General features: G+C 34.8%; 1 protein-coding gene across 4 annotated transcripts in view; it reads right to left on the minus strand.

The window, feature by feature from the left end:
- LOC150094641 (tudor domain-containing protein 7-like) overlaps positions 1-26373 on the minus strand; it is a 624604-nt gene that overhangs the window by 499739 nt on the left and 98492 nt on the right. For all 4 annotated transcript variants that reach the window (XM_090410991.1, XM_090410989.1, XM_090410990.1 and 1 more), the window contains exons 4-5: positions 15135-15240; positions 6023-6196 (exon numbers count right to left, since the gene is read on the minus strand). In XM_090410991.1, the coding sequence (XP_090267117.1) occupies positions 6023-6196; positions 15135-15240 (280 nt within the window). The remainder of the gene's footprint in view (positions 1-6022; positions 6197-15134; positions 15241-26373) is intronic.

Consider the following 26373-nt stretch of genomic DNA (forward strand, 5'->3'; position numbering starts at 1 on the left):
GTCCATTTGGCACTGACCTTGAAGGTGTTTACAAGTGGAGCTCACAAACAACTTTCATATATTACTAAAATAAAAGCCAACAGGCTTCAATTCAGCGAAGTAAAATTATTCAAAATTAAGTGGATATTGAATACCACATTATTTCTTAGCCGAATATAGATAGGATATTCGGAGTTTCATGCCAAATATAGAAAACTATATAAAGATCGGCGAGTCCAAGCTTAAGCCAACCCTGGTAGTGCAATGCTGGGCGACTTGTAGTAAAGGTGGAGTAAGCTGTGATCACTGTTCTTAGTATTTTCCTATAATGTAAAACACAGCTGCTAGGTGATGTCTTATTGTTCTACATTATGAGAGGTCACTACCCAGACCTGTTTCGACCTTTTTTTGAGGTCTTATTAGTGATTAGGTAGACTTAGATGTAATACTAAGGTTTCAGTGTTCAGAACTTATATCTTTACTGTACAAGTTGCCAAAAAAAGGTGCATGAATACAATTACTAAAATAAGAGCTAACAGGCTTCACTTCAGCAATATCCACTTAATTTTGAATAATTTTACTTCGCTGAAGTTAAGCCCATTGGCTCTTATTTTAGTAATTGTATTCGTGCACCTTTTTTGGCAACTCATACAGTAAAGATATAAGTTATGACCATTGAAACTTTAGTATTACATCTAGGTCTACCTATTCACTGATGAGACCTCAAAAATGGTCGAAACCAGTCTGGGTAGTGACCTTCTCTCATAATGTAGAACAATAAGAGATCTACTAGGAGCTGTGTTTTACATTATGGGAAAATACTAAGAACAGTGATTGGAGCTTACTCCACCTTTACTATGAGTCGCCCAGCATTACACTACCAGGGTTGGCTTACGCTTGGCCTCTATCTTTATATAGTTTTCTATATTCGGCATGAAACTCTTAGATTGGATCTCCTATCTTTGAGTTTCTTATTTGGCTAAGAAATAATGTGGTATTCAATATTCACTTAATTTTGAATGACTTTCATATGTCCTTATAAGGAGCTATCATACGAAGTTTCTGGTGGCAAGGTATCTCCCATTCATTACATTCTAAAAATTTCCTTCTTAGAGCAGTAAACAGTCAATTCCCATAGGATTATTTACATTAACATTTAGCTTTAACTATATACAGATGTACATGATTATTTTTCTAACCATCTTACAGGACTTGACCTCTGTAAAAATTGAATGCTTTGTCATTTTCAAGCTACATCGAATTTTTACACTACTTCCTATCCACCTGTCAATTTCCTATTAATCTCAATAGATAATTTTAAGTAGCAGATTCTTAAGTGGAACTTGCTTCTATCAAAAGGTTTTGCTGATATGCAAAGAAATCATATCCAAGTCTTTACCTTAATCTATTTCCCTTGTGACTTCTTCATAAAGAAGTGAATGTTAATCTCTGAATGGCAGAGAAATGGAGCTAGCTGAGGAATTAGATAAGTACCAGATCGACATAATAGGGGTGACTGAAACAAAAAAGACCAAAACTGGTGAGATCTTTCTGAGCAATAAATACAAAATGTTATATTCAGGCAATAACAATCAAGGAAAAGAAGGAGTAGCCATAGTATTCAACACAAAATACGAGGCTAATCTTCTTGAATGGCAGTCAGTCTCAAGTAGAGTAATGTGGGCAAATATGAGAATGGGGAACTGGACAATGAGACTTATTTGTGCCTATGGTCCCACAGAAGGTTCTACTAAGGTAGAAGTGGAGGAATTTTTTGATGCTCTAGAAAAAGCAACTGACACAATGAAAAAGGAAAAGTTGGTCCTTGTTGGGGATCTAAATAGCAGAGTAGGAAATGATTGTGAGACATACAAAAATATTTTGGGAAAATTTGGAGAAAAGAGCAAAGCTAATAATAATGGCAAATATCTGTTGGATTTCTGCTCAGGACATGGACTGGTTATTACTAACACCATGTTCCAACATAAAAATGTGCACAAATTCACATGGAGAGAAGAGGCTAGGAATAAGAAAAGTCTCATTGACTATGTTATTGTTGACAGTGATGTTTTCTCCCTGGTGCAGGACACCAGAGTGTACAGAGGATTTGAAATTGGAAGTGATCACTATTTAGTCTTGAGCAGGATAAAATTGAATTTCATATTGAAAAGAATAACATGTAAGAAAGTTTTAAAGCGAATAAAAGTTGAGCAGCTCTCAGATGTAAACTGTAGACTAAAATACAGAAATATTATTGAAAAGAAAATGAAAGAGTTTGAGAACAGGAATCAAACCTTGGAGATTCAGTGGCAAACTCTGAAGGAAACATTGATTGATTCTGCCAGAGAGGCATGTGGTGAGTTTGTGTGCAAAGATAAAAAAATCAGAACTCCCTGGTGGACACAGGAAGTTAAAGAGGCAGTGAAGGAAAAGAAGAAAGCATATCAAAAGTTCCTGGCAAATAAGTCAGCTTTTACTCTTACAGAATACAGAGACAAATGTAAGAAAGCTAAACAGTGTGTAAAACTAGCTAAACAAAAGTCATGGGAGGACTTTGGCAAGAATATAGAAAATAAATATCAAGAAGGTGGCAAAATATTCTGGAGGTTGTTGAAGAAGCTTAGGAATGGAGGAAAGAGTGCTGTAAAAGGAATTAGAGATGATAAAGGTGAAATGATAACAGGAGAAAAAGATATCCTTGAAGTATGGAGTAATTACTTTGAAAAACTGCTAAATGAAACAAGCAGTGATGACAGCACAGTGATAAAAAACACTGACCAGGCATGCAGTCAGGAATACATATCCATACTTGAAGTAGAAAAAGCCATCAAAGGCTTGAAATGTGGAAAGGCAGCAGGAGTAGATGATATTCGACCAGAAATGCTGAAGTATGGTGGTATAAGTGTCTTACAGTGGCTGCACTGCATAGTTCAGAAAGCCTGGACATAGGGACGAATTCCCGATGATTGGAGTAGAGCTCTCATAGTACCCATATATAAAAAGGGAAATAAAACTGAATGTGAGAATTACAGAGGTATTTCCCTACTGAGTGTTCCTGGCAAGATCTATGCAAGTATACTTGAGAAACGGTTGAGAAGAATTGTGGAAGAAAAGCTTGGTGAAGAACAAGCTGGATTCAGGCCAAATAGAGGCTGTCAGGATCAGATCTTCACTTTACGACAAATTGTCGAGAAAGCATGGGAATATAACAAAGATCTGTATTTAAGTTTTGTCGATTTGGAAAAGGCATATGACAAGGTGCCAAGAGAGAAGCTATTCAATATGCTGCAGTTATATGGTGTCAATGGGGCATTATATCAAGCAATACTTAGTCTTTATTTGAGTTGTGAGTCAGCAGTTAGAATTGAAGGAAGTACAGGAAGATGGTTTAATGTTAAATCTGGTGTGAGACAAGGATGTACATTATCCCCTCTGTTATTCATTATCTATATGGATCACATTATGAAGGAATGTGGTATTAAACCTGATATCAAAATTGGAGAGGTTAATGTCAGCTCTTTGCTTTATGCGGATGATGTTATACTCCTAAATAAATCCGCTACAAGTCTGCAAGATTCTCTGACTAAATTGAATAGCTGTTGTAATAGATATGGTATGAAGGTCAGCAATAAAAAGACAAAGACAATGAAAATAGGCAGAATCATTGAAAATGTCAACTGTGTTGTGAATGGAGAACCTGTGGAACAAGTAAAACATTTTAGCTACTTAGGCACAATTTTTACTGAAGATGGTAAACTAAATATAGAAATAGACAACAGAATCAGCAAAGCTGGTATCATGGGAAGTCAACTGAATAAATTCATATGGAATAAGAAAGAAATTAGTCGGAACACTAAATTAGCTGTATACAAAACTGTGTTCAAACCAATTTTAACTTATGGATCTGAGAGCTGGGTCAGAAGTAAAACACTTGACCAAAGACTAGAGACCGCAGATATGAGAGTCCTGAGAAAGATTAGAGGCGTGAACAGATGGCATCAATGGCAATATCATATTAAAAATGAGGATATTAGGAAAGAACTTGACATTGTCAGCATCCAGGAATGCGTTAGCAGAGCTAATCTCAGATGGTATGGTCACTTAAATAGAATGGGAGAGGAAAGATTAGCAAAACAAGTGTTCTCTGCCAGGTTGGCAGGAAAATGACCCAGAGGAAGACCAAGATATAGGTGGATTGATACGGTACAAAGTGCCTTAGACGATAGAAATATAAGATCTGATAATGTTGGAGTCTTGACAAGTAACAGACTGGTTTGGAGGAAAATTGTAGATAGGAAGTTAGTAATGATGTAATTTTTTCATGTAGTACTGTCATATCCTGTACACCCCTTGAGGGTACATGGCAGGAATTTGATGATGATGATGTTAATCTCTATCACCTTAAGAATAGCACTAGTCAAGTTGTCCTTATCAAGAGCATCTTATATAAATTTCTATTTAATCTGGTCATTCCTTGTTTATAACTCATAATTTTAATTATAATTTTCCATTTGCAATCAAACTGGTCAAGTTTTGTGTGTGTGTGTGTGTGTGTGAGAGAGAGAGAGAGAGAGAGAGAGAGAGAGGGGTATACATACATATGCACTAGTCAGACATCCTCCTGACAGGGCCAAGTAGTTATGACCATAATGTATCCATCAAACCCTCTGAAGGTGTTCCTGGATTGTGGAAAGATGATTTTGCAAAAGAGCGCTGTAAGTTTCTTTTCTGGTGTTCAGTCTAAATATGGCCTGATGACAAATTTTTTGCAACTGCAAGTGATAAGCAAGATCATGATAGCAGCTCATGTGATGAAAATTATTTTCTATTATTTAGCAATTTCTTACCAGCTCCCACATTATCAAAAAAAAATCTCATTTTAACATGTTCATTTCAGAAATGACACTCAGAAAAACTAAAGTATAGTAACCTGGGATTCACTAAATCACTAATCACAAGTTTTCTAAATCTATCCCACATTTAGCACTGCAGGTAGGCTAGAGATTATATAATCCAGAAAGCCCTTCTCTAGAGGCCAAAAACATGCAACTTTAAGCCATTTCATATTTCTAGTATAAGCAGAATGGTCTCATACCAAGAAATGAAATTCATCCTCCATCTAATAAAGACATCCACAAAAATCCATGCCTGTAGTGGGATTTGAAACCTTGACTGAAGAGCAGATCCTACTAAGCCAACTAAGGGCAGTCACATGACTACCACCAATGGAATTTTCCCAAACCATGGCGATCTGATTACTACTCATTAACGTATATTTAAAGTAATTACAGTTATTTCTTAATTATCCGATATCATGGTATAAAATGGATTTGTTTTTTAAATTAAGATATCAGTTAGCATATTATAACAAAGTGCTTTTCCCTCACAGATGATAAACGACTAAGAGCCGGTTAGATGAAGGTTTGATTATTTGGACAGATAGCTGAGACATCACTGTATTTAATATTCAATGCAACAGTTAAAAAAGCAGATTGCACTTTACAATCAATAAGTAAACCATTTCTTCTTGCCATGATGAAATTCAAAGTAAATGTTATGAAAATGAATAGAAGCATGAAGTCATTTTTTTCAAAATTCAAATATAAAATTCATAAAAATGTAACAACTACCAACTTGACTTCAGACATTGGAAAAATTAGTAGCATAAAAAAAATAATTTAAATAATAAAATTAATAAAAAAAATGTGTTCTTAAGTTTGACTACTGAGGGATCAAAAACTGCAAGTTGCTTTCTAAACAGACCACGAAAAACAGGGAACCCCCTATACCGCAGACTATTTTGGATAAAGACCATAAAATTACTCACCACAGGCTATTAGAACAATGTGCATCTGTACACAATTTACTTTTGTACCTTAATTTCATTAACAAGTACAAGAAAGAAAAAAAGTAAGTACAACTTGCAATTTTTATATTTTGGCTATTTTTGAAAACTTTTCCGATTAAGATAAAATAATTAAAATGAATGAAGTAAGAGAATAACAGTAGAATAAGAACAAAAAATTAAAATCTTAAAACATACCTTTGAAATTTGCCTCCCGACTGAAGATGGGAAAAACATTTGTGTAGGTACAGGCCTAGTTTTACGGGATGGAATACTTCCAGAGGAATAACCTGGGATGAGCCACCTTTGTGGAATTCTTGCAGGATGAAATTCAGGTGCATGAAATAATCCACGAGGTCTCCGTCCTCGTATCTATATATATATATATGATTTTTTTTTTTATTTTAAATACCTAGAAATCTGAATTAGCATACAGTATCTGGTTTAATGGATACAAAAGCATTGCACAATATGAACCAGAAAGGATTAAATTACTAATTTACTTTTAATAATGAAAGAGCATGATTTGATAGAAAGTTTTATAATATAGAAGATCAGGTTATTAAGGTGATATAAAAATTTGTACATATTACCCACTCAGCCTGGTTGGCTGAGTGGTTAGCATATCCACTCTCCAACTATCAGGCTGCAAGTTCAAATCACCATGAGCATGGATATTTGTGATTGTCTTACCTAATTCTGTGTAGAAAAGGCAGATGTCACTTCCAGCAGCATGAGGTATAGTAATGATGCATGACATCCAATAACATATCGAATGTGAATATTAACAACCTCCATAACTACAACCCAAGCTCCGTGGAGTTTTAATACTTTAATCTATATTTGTATATGAAAACATGCATGTACAAACAGGCACTATCTTCAGAACTATGGGCAACAGTGGAAAACATCATTCATGGGGTGTTTTAGAACACAGTAATGTACTACCCATTCATTGAGTAAGAATTATTTTGTTACTCTTGTGATTTTCCTCTGGGTCTTCTCCCCAGAATTCCATACATTCTTGATATGCTTTCTAGACTCATTCTCAGAATATGTCAAAAGCACTTCAAAAGTTCACAAGTATTTCTTAAATACTTTCTAGTCTCAAAACTTCCCTAATGCCCACATATCTAATCTTTCCTTGATTTTACCTTATTTCCATGCATTCTATTATATCGTTGTTAGTTTCCATGTCTCTGTTACATAAGACAAAATGGGCAAACACTTCTGTTAAACTTACCCTTCAGTGAGACATCAGTCCCAAAGTAAATGACAAATCTCAAACTGGTTGTCCAAACAACAGAAAATATACTTCCCAAACATTTGAAGTTCTCTATTCTTCAAGATTTGTTAACTTGCTATGTGGATTAATGAAGAATAGAAGAAGTGGTGATGAACCAGGTATGTTAATCAATGAAGACAGAAATCATGTGCCACCCAGAAAAAAAAGATTTTAGAAGTGTGCTAAACAAAGATGAAAGCCATAGTGAAATAAACTGGAATGACAAAGTATCCAGTTGATTAATGTACAGGCCAGAGAATACAAAGGATGATGCAAATGATATGTATCAACAAATAAACTTAATAAGTGGAGGGTAGGTAATTATTATGGTTGACTTTAATGATGCAGATAAAGACTGGTAGGAAGAAAGGTCATATGGGCTGAAGGAAATGCAATTCATACATCTTCTTAGGAATAATTACCTAAAGAAGATTGTAATGGAAGTTATTAGAGGAGCAAAAGTGCTGAACTTTGTGATTATCTGATGATTTATGAATAACTAAAATTAACAAGCTCCATAACTAGGATATTGAGGCCAATCGACATGAGCGATCATTCAATTTTGTTTATTATTTACTCATTTATTTTGTGACACCTGCAAGAAGTCCAAATACTTATCCAGGGAGGCCACCTACTCTACAACCCTCCATCTCCACAACTCCATCCATCAACTACACCAAACCTCTACCACCATCATCATCATCTACATCAACGACATCTACTGCCCACCACTACTATCTTTTGTCTGTAAATTGCATGTGTTCTGAGGGGCCGATTTGTCTGTATGCAGGATGGAAAAACCCAAGTGTCCAGGAGAAAAAACACTGCTACTTCTGTAGGAGATTGGCTAACTCACCTTCAATTGAAAAAAAAAAAACCCATATAAAGATTCCTCAAGTCACAATGAGAACCTAATTTAGGCCTTTTCCAATCGAGGGGCGCAATGTACCGCAAGAGTGTATCATCCAGGTAAAGATATTAGATAATAGATAGGACCAAAACTAGTGTGGAAAATTAGTTAAATTAAAAGAAAAATTAGAACAATAAAATAATACATCCCATAAAGGGGATAACTAAACACTATCAGATCCATTCAAATTTTGATGATATAAGATCTCAACTTCAACTTTACGCGGACATTCTATAAGGAATCTTCTCTTGCATAAAATTTGACCGTTAGGTGGAAAAGAAGGAATATGACAGGTAAATGTGACTAAAGGAGTTTTCAAGAATTAATGCTGAACAAATTTCAGAAACACTCTGGTCGTCAGCATCACATAGGTTTTGCTTGAGGCGTGATGAATGAGTGGCATGGTTGAAAGTCATAAGTGCTTCATCAGTAAAAGTTCAAGGATAGTTATGATAGGTATTGTGTAAATAATGGTTAGTATATATCTCCATGATGAGTCTCTGGTCCTCAAGAAGATGTGCCCAAATAATCTACATATTTAAAATGCAAAGGTTTTCTTTGTTGAGTCTATCAGCAGCTTTACTAAATTGATTTGTGTTTTTTTTTTTTTTTTAAACTACAGTTCTGCAGATCACACACCAAAAGACTAAGAAACAATTTTAAAATTGCTAAAATCCAACTAGAGTGCATGTATGCAATAAAGAGGCTTTTATATATACATTATTTATTTTATAAAATAATAATAAGCTAACACCTCTATGTTCCCTTATAAGGAGTAGGCAAGGCCTTTGAACTCTATCTAGCTTTTGGAGACTGAGTGGGCAGTTCAATCTCCACCAGTAGCCAATTAGAGATAGCTGGCCCATGACTATCAACTAATTATAAGCAGCCACCGATGAGAGACCAGCAAGCAAGTGCTGCCATCTCTTGGTACCTAACCCTAAGAGAATATGTTACTATCTGAAGTAATGTGGGCTCTATGGTCAATTTTCTTGAGTTTATGGAATGAAAAACCCGAGTTTCCAGGAGAAAAAACCCACTTGCCTGTGCCAGAGATTGACTAACTTGGTAACCAGGCGAAGATCAGCTTCAAAAATTATTATATTATTTTAACTTTATTTTTATTTTATTTATTTTTTTTTTGTAAATCATGGTTACGCACTGAATGAACTACTGCTGGCATTTCAATAATTTTCTTATACAGGAAAAACAGACAATGAAATGTCTTCCCAAATTTGTCAAAAAAAAAAGTAGCAGTCCTGGAAAGATTCCATTATTGGTGATCAATCTGCCAATTCGGTAGGTGGAAAAGAAAAACTATGAAAATTTATTTAAAGAAAAAGAATTATGAAAAATTTGATGTTTTTAAATATAGATCAACAATATCCTGGCCAAATTTAATTGATGTACAATTTTGTAGATTCCCATCAGCAACTCAGAAATTGAGGAGAAATCACTGTAAAACAAATCATGATAAATGTAATATGTAAACTGAAGATAAAGATATCCTTGATGTCCGAAGTAATTACTTGAAAGACTGTTAACATTAAACTATAAGTGACAGAAGGATGATCGAAAATATTCAAGAGGAATAAAATCAGAAGTGTAACTCTAGACTTAAGTTAGAAAAAAAAAAAATTATCAAAACTAGAAATGTGAGAAAGCAGCTGGAGATGATATTCAACCTGATATGCTCAAATATGGAGGTACAAAAAAGTTGTACAGTAACTGCTATATTAAAATTGTGAGTCAGCAATTAGAAATGACAAAAGTACAGGAAGATGGTTTGATGTAACACCAGGTTAGATACACATCGCCATTATTCATCATTTATATGGATCATGTTATGAAGGATATTGGTATCAGGGCCATATTCATCATTTGGCCCTACGATTGCGAAAGGTTAAATACATTCCTAAGCCACCTGAACAAACACCACAAACTTATCGAATTCGCGATTGAAATATAAAACAACTCTCTTCCTTTCTATACACACTCGTCACAAGTCTTCCCTCAGGCTGTCTCTCTCCTTCAGACTACCACAAGCCTACAGTACACACACACAGGCTAATACATACAAAGCTCGTCTGAAAAGTTCTCGGCCTCGACCATAGATGGCAACACCATCAATAAGATTTTTTTTTTAAATTGTATCTGTCATAAGCATCCATGTGAAATTGCAAATCATTCTATCAAGTAATTTGTTTTATACAGCTGTCTGAATCAAAAGTGTTGTCTGTATCCCTTGAAATGGATAAAATTCAGTATCATGCAGTTATAAAATTCTTTCCAAAAGGTTTAACAGCAAAAGAAAGGCATTCGAAGTTCACAAAAGTTTATGGGAATTCTTCTCCTTCATTTTCGACAATTAAAAAATCAACTGCTGAGTTTAAACATGGTCGTAGAAGCCTTGAAGATGCTCCATGTGAAGAACGTCCAAAAACTGTAACAACACTAGAAATCATTGATCGAGTGCACGATATGGTATTGGATGACTGGAGAGTCAAAGTGCATGATATTGTTGAGACTACAGGCATTTCGAAAGAACATGTAGAATATATTCTGCATGAAGAATTGCAAACTTGTGAAAAAGCTTTATGCAAGATGGGTGCCACGCTTGGTCAGAGCAGATCAAAAATGCACTCGCATGAAAATCTCTGAACAGTGCTTGGAGCAATTTAACAAGAATGAAACTGATTTTGTGCATCAATTTATTACTATGGATGAGACCTGGATTCACCATTACACACCAGAATCTAAACAGCAGTCAAAACAGTGGACAGAAGCCAGTTGTTCAGCACCAAAGAAGACAGTTGGTTTTCCATCAGCAGGAAAGGTCATGGCATCAGTGTTTTGGGATACTAAAAGGCATTTTGTTTATTAATTATCTTGTGAAGGGTAAAACAATAACTAGGGAATATTATTCCGATCTTTTAACCAGGCTAGAAGAAAAAATTCGTGAGAAAAGACCCAGTTTGCAGAAGAAAAAAATCATCTTTCATCAGGACAATGCACCTGCCCACAAAGGTGTTTTGGCAATGGGAAAATTAAGGGATCTGTACTATGAGCTCTTCAAACACTCATCCTATTGCCCAGAATTGGCTCCCTCTGACTTCTATCTCTTCCCAAAACTAAAACTCTTCCTTGCTGGTCAGTGTTTTTCTTCAAATCTGCAGCTGTAGAAGAGTATTTTGCAGATCTTACTGAGAACTGCTACAGGGATGGGATAATGGAGCTGGAGCACTGCTGGAATAAATGTATTAGTCTTAAGGGAGATTATGTTGAAAAATAAAAACAAGTTTGAAATTATAAATTCGTTTTTTCATTGTTAGGCCAAGAACTTTTCAGACCACCCTCGCACATAAAAATTCATACCACCATCCAATACAAAAACTAAGAGTCATCAGCACCCTCACAGAGCCCTAACAATTTGCTCTAATGAACAAGCTCTGAATCAAGAATTTTAAATTATTAACCAAACATTTGTAAAAAATGGCTACATTAAAATAACAATTTACAAGTTTCTCCATTAAAATGCCACTAAAAGCAAAAAAGATTACAAGAATGCTATAGCCATACTCGACATTAGGGACATTATGGAAAAAATAGAACACTACTTAAATATAACATTAAGACAACCCCTTCAAATCCCCAACAAAATTAAGAAATTCACTTAGCTTTTCCAAAGATCCTCTTCCACACCTGGCCCATTTCCAGGGGTTTACAAAATTCAATGTATCTGCAACCTGCCTTACATAGGGCAAACAGGACACACAATCCCAATCAGAAAAGATGAACAGAAAATCCACATTAAGTACCTCCAACTATGGTAAAACAGGTGTATCAGACCATGCACTCCAAACATGAAACAGAATTGACTGGAAAGGCACCAAAGTCCCTACACTGCACCAAAACCTGGTTTGAAAGAAAATTCAAAGAAGCTTGTGAAATGCTGAAACATCATCCAAATCGGAATAAAAATGGATTAATTATTCAAAGAATGTGTAGGACCCATCTTCGACCCTTATAGCAACCAGAACCCAAAAAGAAGAAAATCACAATACGACTTCAGAAGTTATCTAATGCAGTTCCATTTTTTTCCACCAGAGGTCAGGCTAGGGTAAATGATTAATAAGTATTTAGATTCACCTTACTTTTGTATAGTGGCCTGTCATGTAGCTTATATCTTATACGTGTGTAATTCCCCAAATGATGACCTCATACAGAGGTCGAAAAGTCGACTGTTACTTTCTTAATATAAACTTTAGTAATTATTCTAACATGCGTGTCATCTCCATAAATTCTTCACTATGAAAAATATAAGATCTGACCATGCTTGAGTCCTGGCTGATAAATTAATTTGGAAGATAACAGTCAGTAGAAGGTTAGCAATAATCATTATCAGGAGTTTCACGATAAAATAGTTTCCTAGCAAACAATCTTCTTGATGTGATACAAGCTCTAGAACAGTTTGAAGAAAGAAACTTCACCTCAGAAACCAAGTCTGTGTTGAATAGTCTCAAACTTGTAATTGTGGATTTTACTTTCATTTTTAATTTGATTACTTAGAATAATATCCTTTGAGAATTCAAAGGAGTTAAAAATGAAATTAAGAACAAAGGCAATCCTCACAAATTCTGTCTCCTTATGCAAGTGATGATCCAAACTATACAAAGAATGAGACACCTGTCAAGGAATGGATGGAAAAGCAAAGAATATTACAGCAATGATGGAAGTGCAAGTAGTTCTTAAGAAGAAAGTTCCTAAGCAGAAAGAAAAGTCTGATGGAACTGTCTTTAGACAAAGCTATAATGTTGTCACAATGAACAGTTTTTTGCTCAACCAACTGACATAACTGCATAATTACAGAAAGAGAATAGAACAGAAAGTGTAAGAAGCTAGAACACAGGCTCTGCATTTCTTAATGGGTCTCATAACAAAAATGCCGATACAGAATTTACCAAAGCATGGACAGGTCTTGTGCAAAAAAATATGTTTCAGACTTAAATGCAGCAATTTCTACAAATATCTCATTTTTCAAATGCAAGCCCAGCTGTTATTTGGCAGTCAAATGCTTTCTCTCATTACTTTAGACATTGTTGATGTGAGAACAAGATGTCAATACTTTAATGGGAGACAAATCTCTCTCTCTCTTCCCCCCCCCCCCCAAAAAAAAAAAAAATTGGCTGTATATGGCTGACATCCAATTTAAGGTGAACAAACGGCCATGTATAATGTAGTATAGAGAAAAAGATAAAGACAGGCATTTAAATGCACATCTCTTGACCACAACTGGTAGGATACTACCATGATCCATAGCCCCTTTAGTATCCAAGTTGTTCAAGCACTCTTCTGTTTTTCTGGTCGAAGGTATGATAGATATCATACAATGCAAAGTTACAGGTAAAGTAGGAGGTGATTTGCCTTGGTCATTTATGCAGGAGTTGGATGAGAAAAATTATGCCAGGGGATCAGCTTCAGGTGATGTCACAAGACTGCCTTCTAGGGGAAAGAGAGAGGATGGATGAATTGAAATACCCTTACAACTTTTGTAAGGGACCAGAAACCATGATTGGTACAGGTAAAAAGAGTTTGCATTTAATTCTTTCAAAATCAGACTTAGCCCTGTTAATGATAATTTTGTAATTTGCAGATTTTAATGAAGCTTGAGTTGCTATCTCAAGCCACCTACAATAAACTGGATCTTCTGTAATGTGCTCATTCCCTTTCCCTCAGAAAAACATTGACAATGGATAGGAATTTTTAACAGAATAGGAACTGAAGGTCCTTACAATTACAACAATATCACATCAAGCATCCAAAGAACGGTAACAGCAACCTGGCAACAGAAAGGAAAAGGCTCTGAAATCTGCCCACTTTGTGCTGTGCCAGACAGCATGAGGTTGTGAATGCTGAAGGGAGGACATTTCACTGGAGATGAATCTTCAATGAGAGTGATCTCAATCACCAAGAGAAGTGACCAACTCAGTGTACCTGAAAGAATTAACTAAAAGAAATTCCAGAATGTTGGGTGAGCTGAGAGGACTATTAAGTATTCTTCATGGTGGATTCAGGATTTGATGTACACCGAGTTGGTCACTTCTCTTGGGAATGGAAATAGGAAAAGAGAGCTGGATACAGAGCGAAGTAAATTTACAAAAGAAATATCACTACAAAGTTGGGTAGATGAAATGCAGGAAATCAAACTACAAGGATAAGAATTCAAAGAGATCAAAACAATTTTCAGAAATAAAGGACAACAGAGACAAATGAATGATGCATAAATGAGAAAAGGAAACCTTAAGCCACAGAAAGTTAAGAAGAGGAGATTCAAGATTAGGCACTGGAAAGAAACAGCTGATTACACAAAAGCAGATATGGAAAGTTAAGGTGCATTGTAGTTGTGGCAGTAATTTTGGCTTTGGCCAAAAATGGGACATAATTTAAGCTGGTGTATGTACTGTGAATGGTGGAAGAGATTTTTTTTTTTTTGTGAAGTTATTTTATTTTTTTTTTTTAAAGAGGGTTTTGCTTTTAATTCAACTACAGTGATGCAATCTCTATTTGGGTTTACTGTCAGTATTTCAAAGATGAAGAGAAAAAGAGCAAAGGAACATACTGTAGAAGATACTCTTAAATGTGTCATCCATACAGAGAACACTGTCTCCACTCCATAACCTAGAGGTTATGCACCAGATTTGTTGCAATTATTTGTTGGCCAGCCTATGCAACTGCTTTGCTGTACCTAAAATATGGGAGAAGAAAGAAGTTCTGGATCTCCACAGGATATTACACATAAAGCAAAGGTTATTACTCACACTGCATGGCATGTTAGAAAACTGAGGTACAGCTCCAATACTGGGTTAGAAAACATGACATAAGCCACTCTGGGCCTCAAATATGCATGATGGCCATCTACAACCCAGTAAATATAGTTGTCATTTCCTCCAACTTTCTAGAAAAGATATCCTTTTACAATAGGATTAGCAATATAACCTGACTAATAGTTATAGCTACCTTCCATAATGAATCTAAATTGAAGATTAGATATAACTGATTTCCACATCTAATAAATAATTTTTTACAATTTTATACACTATGATAAAAGTACTTACTGGAAGACCTCTACGAGGTTTAGATTTCCTCTGTCTTGCAACCAAACTGACAATGTGTGCAGTAGATGAACTTGGAATTGCTTGAACAAATGTTCCAGATGAATTTCTGCAAAAAAATACGCAAGTCAATTAAAAAATGAGAGTTTAGAGAAATATTTCAAGTTTATTGATAAAATTAAGACAAAAATTGCACTAGGGTAGTGCAGAGTAGAAGTGGTGTTGCACATGTCCTACAGATAAATTTTATTTTAGTGATTAGTAATTATTTTTGGTTATACCTCTACTTTACACTGTAAAGTTGAGTGCATGTGTTTGTTACAGAAATTTATATAGGTCATCATTTACATAATGCTTTTTCATGGCACCAATGCATAAAGAAAAATGGCGTCCAAAGCCTTGCTAACAGAGTTTTTAGAGTCCTACCCAGAAGATGAGCCTGAACTTTAAGTTACGCATCTGGTGAACTGTACTCAGAACACCTCGTTACATTTCCTGAATTTAAAGAATTTCTTGTTGCTGACAGCTTCCCTTGTCTTATCCATTGAATTGTCCAGTTAATAAAGCAGCAGCTTTGAAGAATTTCCTCTTGCTCCATGTGTTTTCAGCTAATTATTTTAGTAAGCTCACACTGTACACTAGTGTTTCATTATTACAATACAGTATATATAGTAATTTCATGTTATAATTTGTACATTATATTATTTCACTATAAACGGAGGAAAATTATCAGTTTTATCCTTCTCACAACTAAATTGTGATCACATCCTATTTCGAATCCATTTGGTGTATGCAACTGTTTTGAACCAACATAAAGATATTGCTATCAATAATAATGTAATCAACAAGACTTATGTCTTGTCATCTATCCACGTGAATTTGAGCACGTGTATGTTGAAACATGGTGTTAGCAATGACTAGTCTATGTTCTGGACAGAAATTCATCAGATACTTTCCGTTATTAGATTTGCTCTTCCTCCAAATTTTCTCCTAAACATTTCTGCACAGCTGCTATTCATTTCCTCCTCAACTGTTTAAATCTCCAACAAGAATCAACTTTTTCTGTCAGGTGCCTTCTCTAATGCCTTGAAAAATTCGTCCAAAGCCTTGCTAACAGAGTTTAGCATGAGGGATTTTCTACAAAGTAGTGTATGTTCTTAGTATTCATTGCCAAGAGTGAGCAGGTTATGGTATACAAGCAAGAGTGTGTCATAAATGTTTCTTGTGCAAGTGAAAGAAATGCAAGTTGTGTGAAAATTATGAAAATAAAGTGAGAATATTAATAATGTAAAGAAAGATAGCAAAAATGTTATGGAGAATGTGGAAGTAGTGAATGCTAATGCACAAAATATGAATTAAGGCATGAAAGAAGTGGCTGAAATTGATATGGATTATGAGGGAACAGTAAGGATTAAAATATCACATTTATGCAGCATCCACCACAGGACTGGAGCAACTAGAGATGTGATGGTCATATGGTACAGCAGGTGAAAGAATGAAAGAAAAAGTGAATGGGAAAAGTATGAAAGTGTAAGAAACTGGAAATAAGGAGAAGGTATTGTATGTAGATTCATGTAAATATGAGAAAATGACGAAATCGTGTTTCCCAGGTGCAAAGATCAGGGATGTTAGTTTACAGAAGGGAGAAGTGAAAGAGTTGATGGTTTGGGCAGGAATAAATGCTTTGAAATGTGTGAAATAAGCAATGAGAAAGGAAGTGAAAGGATTGTTGAAAGAAGCAAAAATGAAGAATAAGGAAGTAGACAGAGTCTGATGTCTCAGTATGATAAGACAGAGTTGAAAAGAAAAGCCATGATTGATAATAAGTCAACGAGAAGATTAGTGCAGGAGGAATGGTGTGCAGTTTATATATGTATGGAGAGTGAATAAGTTTTAAAAGAGGTATACCGTGAGTAGACATATCGATACAAAATTAATAACGGAAAAAACTCGCGTACAAAGATTATTTAATAGTATCATTTTTGCCTGTGTGTCACAGGCATCTTCAGTACATTAAGCTCAAATTAAACAATACAATTCCAAAAGGCACCACCTAAGTAGCTGGTGTAAGATAACTAAAAAGGTCAATAACTTTCCTAAAAACTACTTTCTTTTAATGAAGAAATTCTTATAACCATTAGATAGAAAGGAAGAAGTTATATATTGTAGTTCTTTCTGTAAAGGATCTTCTGTAATAAAAAAAAAATAATAAAATAAAAAATAAATAAAAAAATAAAAAAAAATCAATACAATAAAAAGTTAGGAAAGGTTAGCTGATTTGTAAAGTACTATCTCCCATTAAGGGAATAGACTTAAGCCGTCGGATCTGTTTAAGTTAGAAGAATGAAGTAGAGTTTCACATGTTTCTTTATAAAGGCATTCCATGAGAAACTGACTTTTGTGAAGAACTCTTGGCTTTCTCCAATGAACTCTGTGTCTAGTGAAGATGGCATGTTCTGCAAGTCTAAACTTTAAGTTTAAAGTATTCAATATAAGATTGTGTTCTTCTAGCCGAATAAAGGCAGATCTTCCCGTTTGTCCGAAATAAGATAATCCACAAGAACACTGAATCTGGTAGACACCTGAATGATTAAGATGTGGAAGCTTGTCCTTAGGAGAAGTGAGAAAGGTGGAGATTTTTCTAAACGGTCGAAAGGCAACAAAAATATTCACTGATGCCTTGTACATAAGGGATAGTAATGCACGTTATTTCTTCTGTGTTTGAAGAGGAAGACATTAAAACTACTTTCTTTTAATGAAGCAATTCTTATAACCATTAGATAGAAAGGAAGAAGTTATATATTGTAGTTCTTTCTGTAAAGGATCGTCTAAAGAACAAAAAGGAGTGGGCCTGATGAACCAATGTTTTAATAGTTCCTGCCTTTTGACTGGAATGGTGATGAGATTCCGCATGGATATAATGGCCTGTATGAGTCTTCTTTCTATAAACTGAGAAATGTAGGTTACCATCTGGTTGGCAAAGAATTAGAAGATCTAAAAAGGCTAACTGCTTATTTGATTCTACTTCTAGGGTAACTTTGATCGTAGAATGAAATGCATTTAACTTAGTGAGAAATTGTTGAAGTTCATCCGAAGAGCCATCCCATACAGCAAAAATTGACATATCTGAACCAATGAGTAGGTCTGGGAGAAATGTTGTCAAAGATACGTTGTTCAAAATGTTCCATAAAGAAATTGGAGATAGCAGGAGAAAGAGGATTACCCATTGCTGTTCCTTCAATTTGTTGATACAACTTATTTTTAAAGGAAAAATAACCAGAATTTATTACAAAATCAAATACGTTTACAATGTCTGAAGGAAATTCCTGTTGTAGTAATTCAATACTTTCCGAAAGAGGCACATTTGTAAATAAAGAAACAACATCTAAACTGATCATGATATCAGAAACGTCCAAATGAAGATCTGAAATTTTATTTTTGAAATCCAAAGTATTTTTTTTTATATAAGTATCAGTTCTTTTAGTTGACAAGGAGAGTAAATTTGATAAAAATTTTGAGATTTTGTAAGTGGGGCAACCTATACAAATTTATTTACAAATGTGCCTCTTTCGGAAAGTATTGAATTACTACAACAGGAATTTCCTTCAGACATTGTAAACGTATTTGATTTTGTAATAAATTCTGGTTATTTTTCCTTTAAAAAAAAGTTGTATCAACAAATTGAAGGAACAGCAATGGGTAATCCTCTTTCTCCTGCTATCTCCAATTTCTTTATGGAACAACATTTTGAACAACGTATCTTTAACAACATTTCTCCCAGACCTAATCATTGGTTCAAATATGTCGATGACATTTTTGCTGTATGGAATGGCTCTTCAGATGAACTTCAACAATTTCTCACTAAGTTAAACACATTTCATCCTAGGATCAAGTTTACCCTAGAAGTAGAATCAAATAAGCAGTTAGCCTTTTTAGATCTTCTAATTCTTCACCAACCAGATGGTAACCTACATTTCTCAGTTTATAAAAAGAAGACTCATACAGGCCATTATATCCATGTGGAATCTCATCACCATCCCCGTCCAAAGGCAGGAACTATTAAAACATTGGTTCATCAGGCCCACTCCTTTTGTTCTTCAGACGATCTTTTACAGAAAGAACTACAATATATAACTTCTTCCTTTCTATCTAATGGTTATAAGAATTGCTTCATTAAAAGAACTGAGTAGTTTTAATATGTCTTCCTCTTCAAACACAAGAAATAACACGCATTACTATCCCTTATGTACAAGGCATCAGTGAACGTATAGCAGAAGTTTTAAAACCACTGAATATTTTTGTTGCCTTTCGACCGTTTAGAAAAATCTCCAACTTTCTCACTTCTCCTAAGGCCAAGCTTCCACATCTTAATCATCCAGGTCTCTACCAGATTCCGTGCTCTTGTGGATTATCTTATTTCGGACAAATGGGAAGATCTGCCTCTATTCGGCTAGAAGAATACCAATCTTATATTGAATACTTTAAACCTGAAAAGTCTGGACTTGCAGAACATGCCATCTTCACTAGAGAAAGACAAGAGTTCTTCACAAAAGTCAGTTTCTTATGGAACGCCTTTATAAAGAAGCATGTGAAACTCTACTTCATTCTCCTAACTTAAACAGATCCGACGGCCTACGTCCATCCCCTTTATGGGAGATAGTACTTTACAAATCAGCTAATCTTTCCTAACCTTTTATTGTATTATTATTATTTTATTTTATTTATTTTTTTTTTTTTAAGGAAAGTTATTGACCTTTTTAGTTATCTTACACCAGCTATGTAGTCTATCACCTCTACTTGTGTGTGCATGCATGTATATGCAGGGCACTAGAAACCCACTCACCATAAGCAAGTCAGATGAGTGGCAAGTGAATTTTCAGTCTCATTCTAAATGCATTCAAAATATACTGCCTTATTTTCTTCACGTATTTTACACTTTTTTTTTTCTGTTTTAAAACAATCATATTCACTGTCAAGTTATTTGATCATGGACAGCCTCCAATGAATGTAATAAAGATTTATTTTTGACCAGGATATATTACATAATTAATCTAATAGTTAATTCCTTTGTAGACTGTCCATGCCAAAAGTTAGTTTGCATAAAGATAATCTCAAATATACCTTGCTGACACTTCCCTGATGTGAATCAATTCACAATCTATGACAACAAGTGGCACTATTGCTCACCCTGTTATAAAGTAAAGCCTATCCTGTATCCTCAAATTAATTTTCATTTTATTTTTTTTTTTTTTTTTTTTCACAAGAGGTCAAGCCAGTAGAATAACTGCTGATCAAATCATGCTCTTTTTGGCATACTGTTTGAAATGTAATATAGCTTGTCTCTCTCTCTCTGTGTGTGTGTGTGTGTGTGTGTGTGCGCGCGCACTCCAGATGGGAGAAAGAAATAAAAGCTGTACGAATTGGTCACCAACACATGAAAACATGCTTTATATGTAAAATTTTCCAACTGTTATACAAACAAAATAGTTACCACTTTAAAACTACAATGTTCATAAAAGAAAAGTTAATTTTCCGACGTGTAATAACAAACAACTCATCCCACAAGATGGAGTGATTACCCTATTTTCGAAATGGATTCTCCTTCTGACATGTGCAGAAGTGTCAAAGGGTCTCACATCTGTGCATGTACAATAAATAGTTAGCAGGCAGTGGAACAGAAGTAGCATGTGGAGGAGAGGGGAAAAAAGTTGCTAATGGCAAAGTTAGACATGCCAGATCTTACAAATTATTGCAAATAATCTGACCACTTTAAATTCTATTACACCCCCCCACACACCCCTTACCACAGTTCATATAATGGAAGAGTAAAATTTTTAGGTGACTAATAGATTTAAGTAGTATTTCAGAAGCCCTGAAAGAAAGAGGGGGTAAATAAAATTATAATCTGAAAACAACATAACCTCATCTGATATACAAGTAAACCCAGAAGATAGAAGCCATTTTTCCAAATGATGAAATTATATTAGAATGCACTGAGTATTAGATATTCAACTTTTTTTTTTTTTTTTTGGATATTCAGCTTCAGTCAAATCAGTAGAAAAACTCTTATTCAGCCAGCTAAAACAGAAAAATTCCCATGACACGTGGCATAACAAACTTAAGGAATTACTTTATGCAATTACATGCATAGGCTTGTTTCATTTGCTATAGGAACTTTTTGATGTTTTTATTTCAGTTTATATTATGCAATCTTAAAAGTTGATTGTATTACGAAGTATTAAAATTTATACTAAAATATTGAAAAAGAGGACAGTTTTGCCCATAAATAATAAATAAATAAAAAAATAATATTTGAAAGTTTCACTGTTTATGTGACGATTCAAAATAAGCAAAGTTTAAAATATGTAAACAAACTAAAAAAAACTGATGATACAGAAAACAGGAAGTCTCTTCTTTGGTGCATCAATCCGAAAATTGGTAAATATAGCAGCACATCACAACATCCTGTCTTGCGACTTCCTTTTTATCTCTTCATAACTCTTAGCGCCAGTTAGCATCATTATGTTATTTATATATGAAATTCTTGGTCTGCCTCGTGGCCTCATTCCTTCTACAGTGCCTTCCATTATTTCTGTAATCAGTCCTCCATGCCTCAAATGGTGTGAAATTAGGCTTTTTCTTCTCTTATTGATATGTTTCATTAATGACTGCTCTTCATGAACTATATTCAGAACTTCATTAATTTTCTTTTCTGTCCAACTAATTTTCATCATCTTTCTCCAGCACCAAATTTCAAATGCCTCCAATTTTTTCATGTTTTGTTAGATTCCAGGCCTCAACCATATAATGCAATGCTCCATATGTATGTTTTCACCAGCCTTTTTTTTGAGCTGGATGCTAAGTCCTTTACTGGTAAAAATGTTTCTTCTGTTATAGAATGCTTTTTTGGCTAGCATTATTCGTGCTTTAATATCCGATTGGTTTCTTCCATCTTCTGTGATAAGACTTCCAAGATATTTAAAAGAGGATACCTGTTGTGTAGTAGGTTATTATTTATTTCCAGGTTTATTTTCATTGGATTTGCTTTACTTGTAATTAATAATTTTGTTTTCTTATAATTAATTTTTAGGCTGTACTGTGTGAAGATTTCTTCCATCTTTGTTAGGGTGGCTTTCAGTTTGTTTTCGTTATCAGCTAGAACTACTATATCAACCGTAGCCAGTTAATATCAATTCCATTTATCTTAGTTCCAGTTTCTATTAGTTCTTTCAGTTTATTTATTGCATCTTCAATGTACAGATTAAACAATATGGGTGAAAGAGAGCACCCCTGTCTTACACCTCTACGTATTTTTGCTATTGTGGTTTTTGTTGTATTGCTGGCTGCTTCTATTAGGGCTTTTTGATGCTTGTAAAGATCAAATATGAGCCTTCTCTCTCTCCTATCTACTTCTATTGTTTTTAGGAGGTGAAACATTTGATTCCAGTCAATACTATCGAAGGCTTTCTCCAAGTCAAGAAAGACTATCAGAGTATTTTGATTCTTCTCCAATCTCCTTTCAATAACTGTTCTTAGAGTTAGGATTACTTCTGTCCCCTGCTGTTTCCTGAATCAAAACTGGTCATTGCCAACATATTCTTCAACCTTCTTTGTTAGTCTTTTTTATATAATTTTGAGTAGTATTTTTGAAGCATATGATATTAAGCTTATTGTTCGATGATTTTCACACTTGTTTGCATTATTTACTTTAGGAATGGGTATGATAGGGCATTGTGTAAAATCTTTGGGGATGATCCCTGTTTCATAAATATCCTTTATGATAATAAATTTAGTTTAATCCATTTATCCAAGTGTGAGCAAACAAAGTTTGCACCTGAAAGTATCTTCAGGACTAGGGCAAGGTGATACAACACCAGGTCAACTCGTTGCAAAGGTGTAGCAAGCTACCAACACTCCTGTCTCAGTATCTCCCTTAATGCAAAACACATCTCCTTGCGGATATGCCTAATGTTATGCATTAAGGGAAGGGCCACCACCCAGACTAGTTTTGACCTTTATTGAGGTCTCTTCAGTGGGAGCCAGGCCCAAGCTGAGATACTAGGCAGAAGCATTCGTAGGTCATCTCTACCTATAGGAGTTGCCAAATGGTGTGCCACCCTTTTTTAATAAATTACTCTGGATTTAGAGAAAGATGTTGAAAGTTTATTTTTCACTTGGTTAGAGTATAATAAATTTAGTTTAATCCATTTATCCAAGTGTGAGCAAACAAAGTTTGCGCCTGAAAGTATCTTCAGGACTAGGGCAAGATACTTTCAGGCACAAACTTTGTTTGCTCACACTTGGATAAATGGATTAAACTAAATTTATTATACTCTAACCAAGTGAAAAATAAACTTTCAACATCTTTCTCTAAATCCAGAGTAATTTATTAAAAAAGGGTGGCACACCATTTGGCAACTCCTATAGGTAGAGATGACCTACGAATGCTTCTGCCTAGTATCTCAGCTTGGGCCTGGCTCCCACTGAAGAGACCTCAATAAAGGTCGAAACTAGTCTGGGTGGTGGCCCTTCCCTTAATGCATAACATTAGGCATATCCGCAAGGAGATGTGTTTTGCATTAAGGGAGATACTGAGACAGGAGTGTTGGTAGCTTGCTACACCTTTGCAACGAGTTGACCTGGTGTTGTATCACCTTGCCCTAGTCCTGAAGATACTTTCAGGCGCAAACTTTGTTTGCTCACACTTGGATAAATGGATTAAACTAAATTTATTATACTCTAACCAAGTGAAAAATAAACTTTCAACATCCTTTATGATCTTGAAAAGGTATGACTTAGTTATGTTTCCTGAGTATTTTATTAATTCTGAGGGGATATTATCAGTGCCTTGTTGGCTGACAATTCATTCAGTGCGCATTCAAATTCATCTTTTAATATAGTTGGACCAATTTCTTCCATATCAAGTCTTGTTTCATCTTCTATAGCCTTGGCATCTAGATCTTTTCCGCTATATAGATCTTCTAAGTACTCCTTCCATCTTTCCGAAATTTCTTCCTATCTATAAGTATGTTCCCCTGTTTATTTTTGATAATTGTACTTCGTGTCTTGTTTTGTTGGCTTATTCCTTTTATAATGTTATAAGCTTTATCGATTCTTCCAGTCTTTGTTAGATCTTTAATTTCTTTAAATTTCTCTGTAAATCATTGTTCTTTTGCTTTTTTACACTTTCTATTTATCATATTTTTTATATGTTTATATTTGTCTTTGCTTTCTTCCTTTAGGGAGGTTTTGTATTTTCTTCTTTCATCTATTAGAACTAGAATGTCCTGGGTGATCCATGTTTTTTTTTTTTTTTTATTTGCTTCTTAATCCTATGCAGTCATTGGCGGCCTTGATGTCTTATTGTATTATTATAATATTTGTTGGTTTTGCTTCTAATTTTACCATTATCAATCTGCTACTACATTTTACTGAGTTGATTACTCTTCTTCCCCATTCCTTATTGAGAACTACCGTGACTCCATTTTTTGCTGTCTCATCACCTGTATAAATGATTCTGAAATCACCACTCAAAAGTCTCCAGTTTCAGTCCATCTCATTTCACTAATTCCCAATATAGCTATTTTTCATCTATCCATCTCTCTCTTCAAATTTTCTAATTTGTAGGAGGGTTCTCACATTCCACTGAATGTAGAAGGATTTCACTGGTTTACGACCTGGGAAGCCTTGCTTCTTCCCCTGCTGTGCACAAGTATTGAGCCATAGTGCGCTTTACTATCTTTTAGAATGTCCATCCATACTGCTATCTTACTAGGGAAAAATAGAACAGGGTGGTATCCCCTTGCCTTCCATGTCCAGCAATAGCCTTCTAGAGAGGTTCAGTGTGCTAGCTCTTTCTCATACCTCATGATTATCCACCCTACCATAGTATCCTTTACACCATTGTCACTTACAGTGATCTTCCGCTGATCAGGATGCAAGTTGAAGTACACATTATTAATTGCAAAAACAGGAAGTACACATTATTAACTGCATAAAAATGCAAGGATAGCAATGAAGTTTTAAATGAAATTAAACTGAAATATCAAACTGCAAGAACAAATAAGCAGTCAGAATCTAAATTATCTAAATAATAAAGTAAATCCATGAAAACAATTGTTACTTAGACATTTACAAATAATCTAAAAAAGTAATAATAAAATAGGATGCAGGTGGCAAAATCTTTTCATTACACTTAGGCTGAAATGACTGCATCAGATAACAGTCCATACTTAACTGTTCAAAACATTTCCAACTGTTATATCTCCTTTCTTTGTCTTTACACGGCGTCACTTTCTTGTTAATTTTCTATCTTAAATCCTTGTCGTACCAACTAAGCCTGAAATCTCTAACCTCTCTCTCTGGGGCTGCTTCTCTATTCGGAACTCTGACAAAATTTATTTTAGCTGCGCCAGCCAGAGTCCTAGTACAGAAGAGTTCTTGTACAAAGAAACCTTCCCAGAGTTTAAGTATTACTTAATCTTAATAAAGTATTAAGTGCCTATAGAAACTTTGACATTGCAGTCATGGCCTAAACTTTCTAGACTTTCTTTAATTTCCCCTTATTCACAGGTTCGAACTTTAGCTAGTGGTAATTTCAATCTCATGCTCAGACAAACTCAGACTTACATAGAAAAAACATGTTTATTAATTATCAAAAATTCATACAATAAACTTTTACATATCAAGGTATGTCATATCAGAATTCTAATCCATTAGCTGGGCTATAAGGAACACATTAATTATCAAAACACTCTAAATTTTCATCAAGTAAGCACATATTTATCATGAAACAGTAATTCAGAATTCTAAGTAAAATTTGCTAACAAAGGTCAATTCACAATCAACTAAGTGTTGAATACTCTCAGGCTTTCAGACTACTAGTCCAATATGATTAACACGTTACTGAGCACAAAAGTCACTTAAAAGTTCTCTTTTTTTTCAAGCAGAAATATGTTCTTCTCTCTTTGCCCCAATACTAATCGTTACAAGAATAAGGAATTTACTGTACTTTACCAGTGTCCTGAGAGGATATTGCGCTTCTTCTCGTCCGCCCTTTGTAGTCAGATGTCTTTTTGACTTAACGAGTCACGTCCACGTGAAGGTTACGCTGATCGACGCAAATCGCCATTCCTTGCACTTTGCCGTATAAACGCTCATTTACTGGATCGATATAGTCTTCTTGGCCATCCTTTTTGGGGAACTTATTCCGCTGTTTCACATTGGTAAACTTTTACCGATG

This window comes from Typopeltis vanoorti, chromosome 21 (assembly GCF_054136105.1).
Source record: "Typopeltis vanoorti isolate ZY-2024b chromosome 21, IOZ_Tvanoo_1.0, whole genome shotgun sequence".
NCBI classification, from domain to species: domain Eukaryota; kingdom Metazoa; phylum Arthropoda; class Arachnida; order Uropygi; family Thelyphonidae; genus Typopeltis; species Typopeltis vanoorti.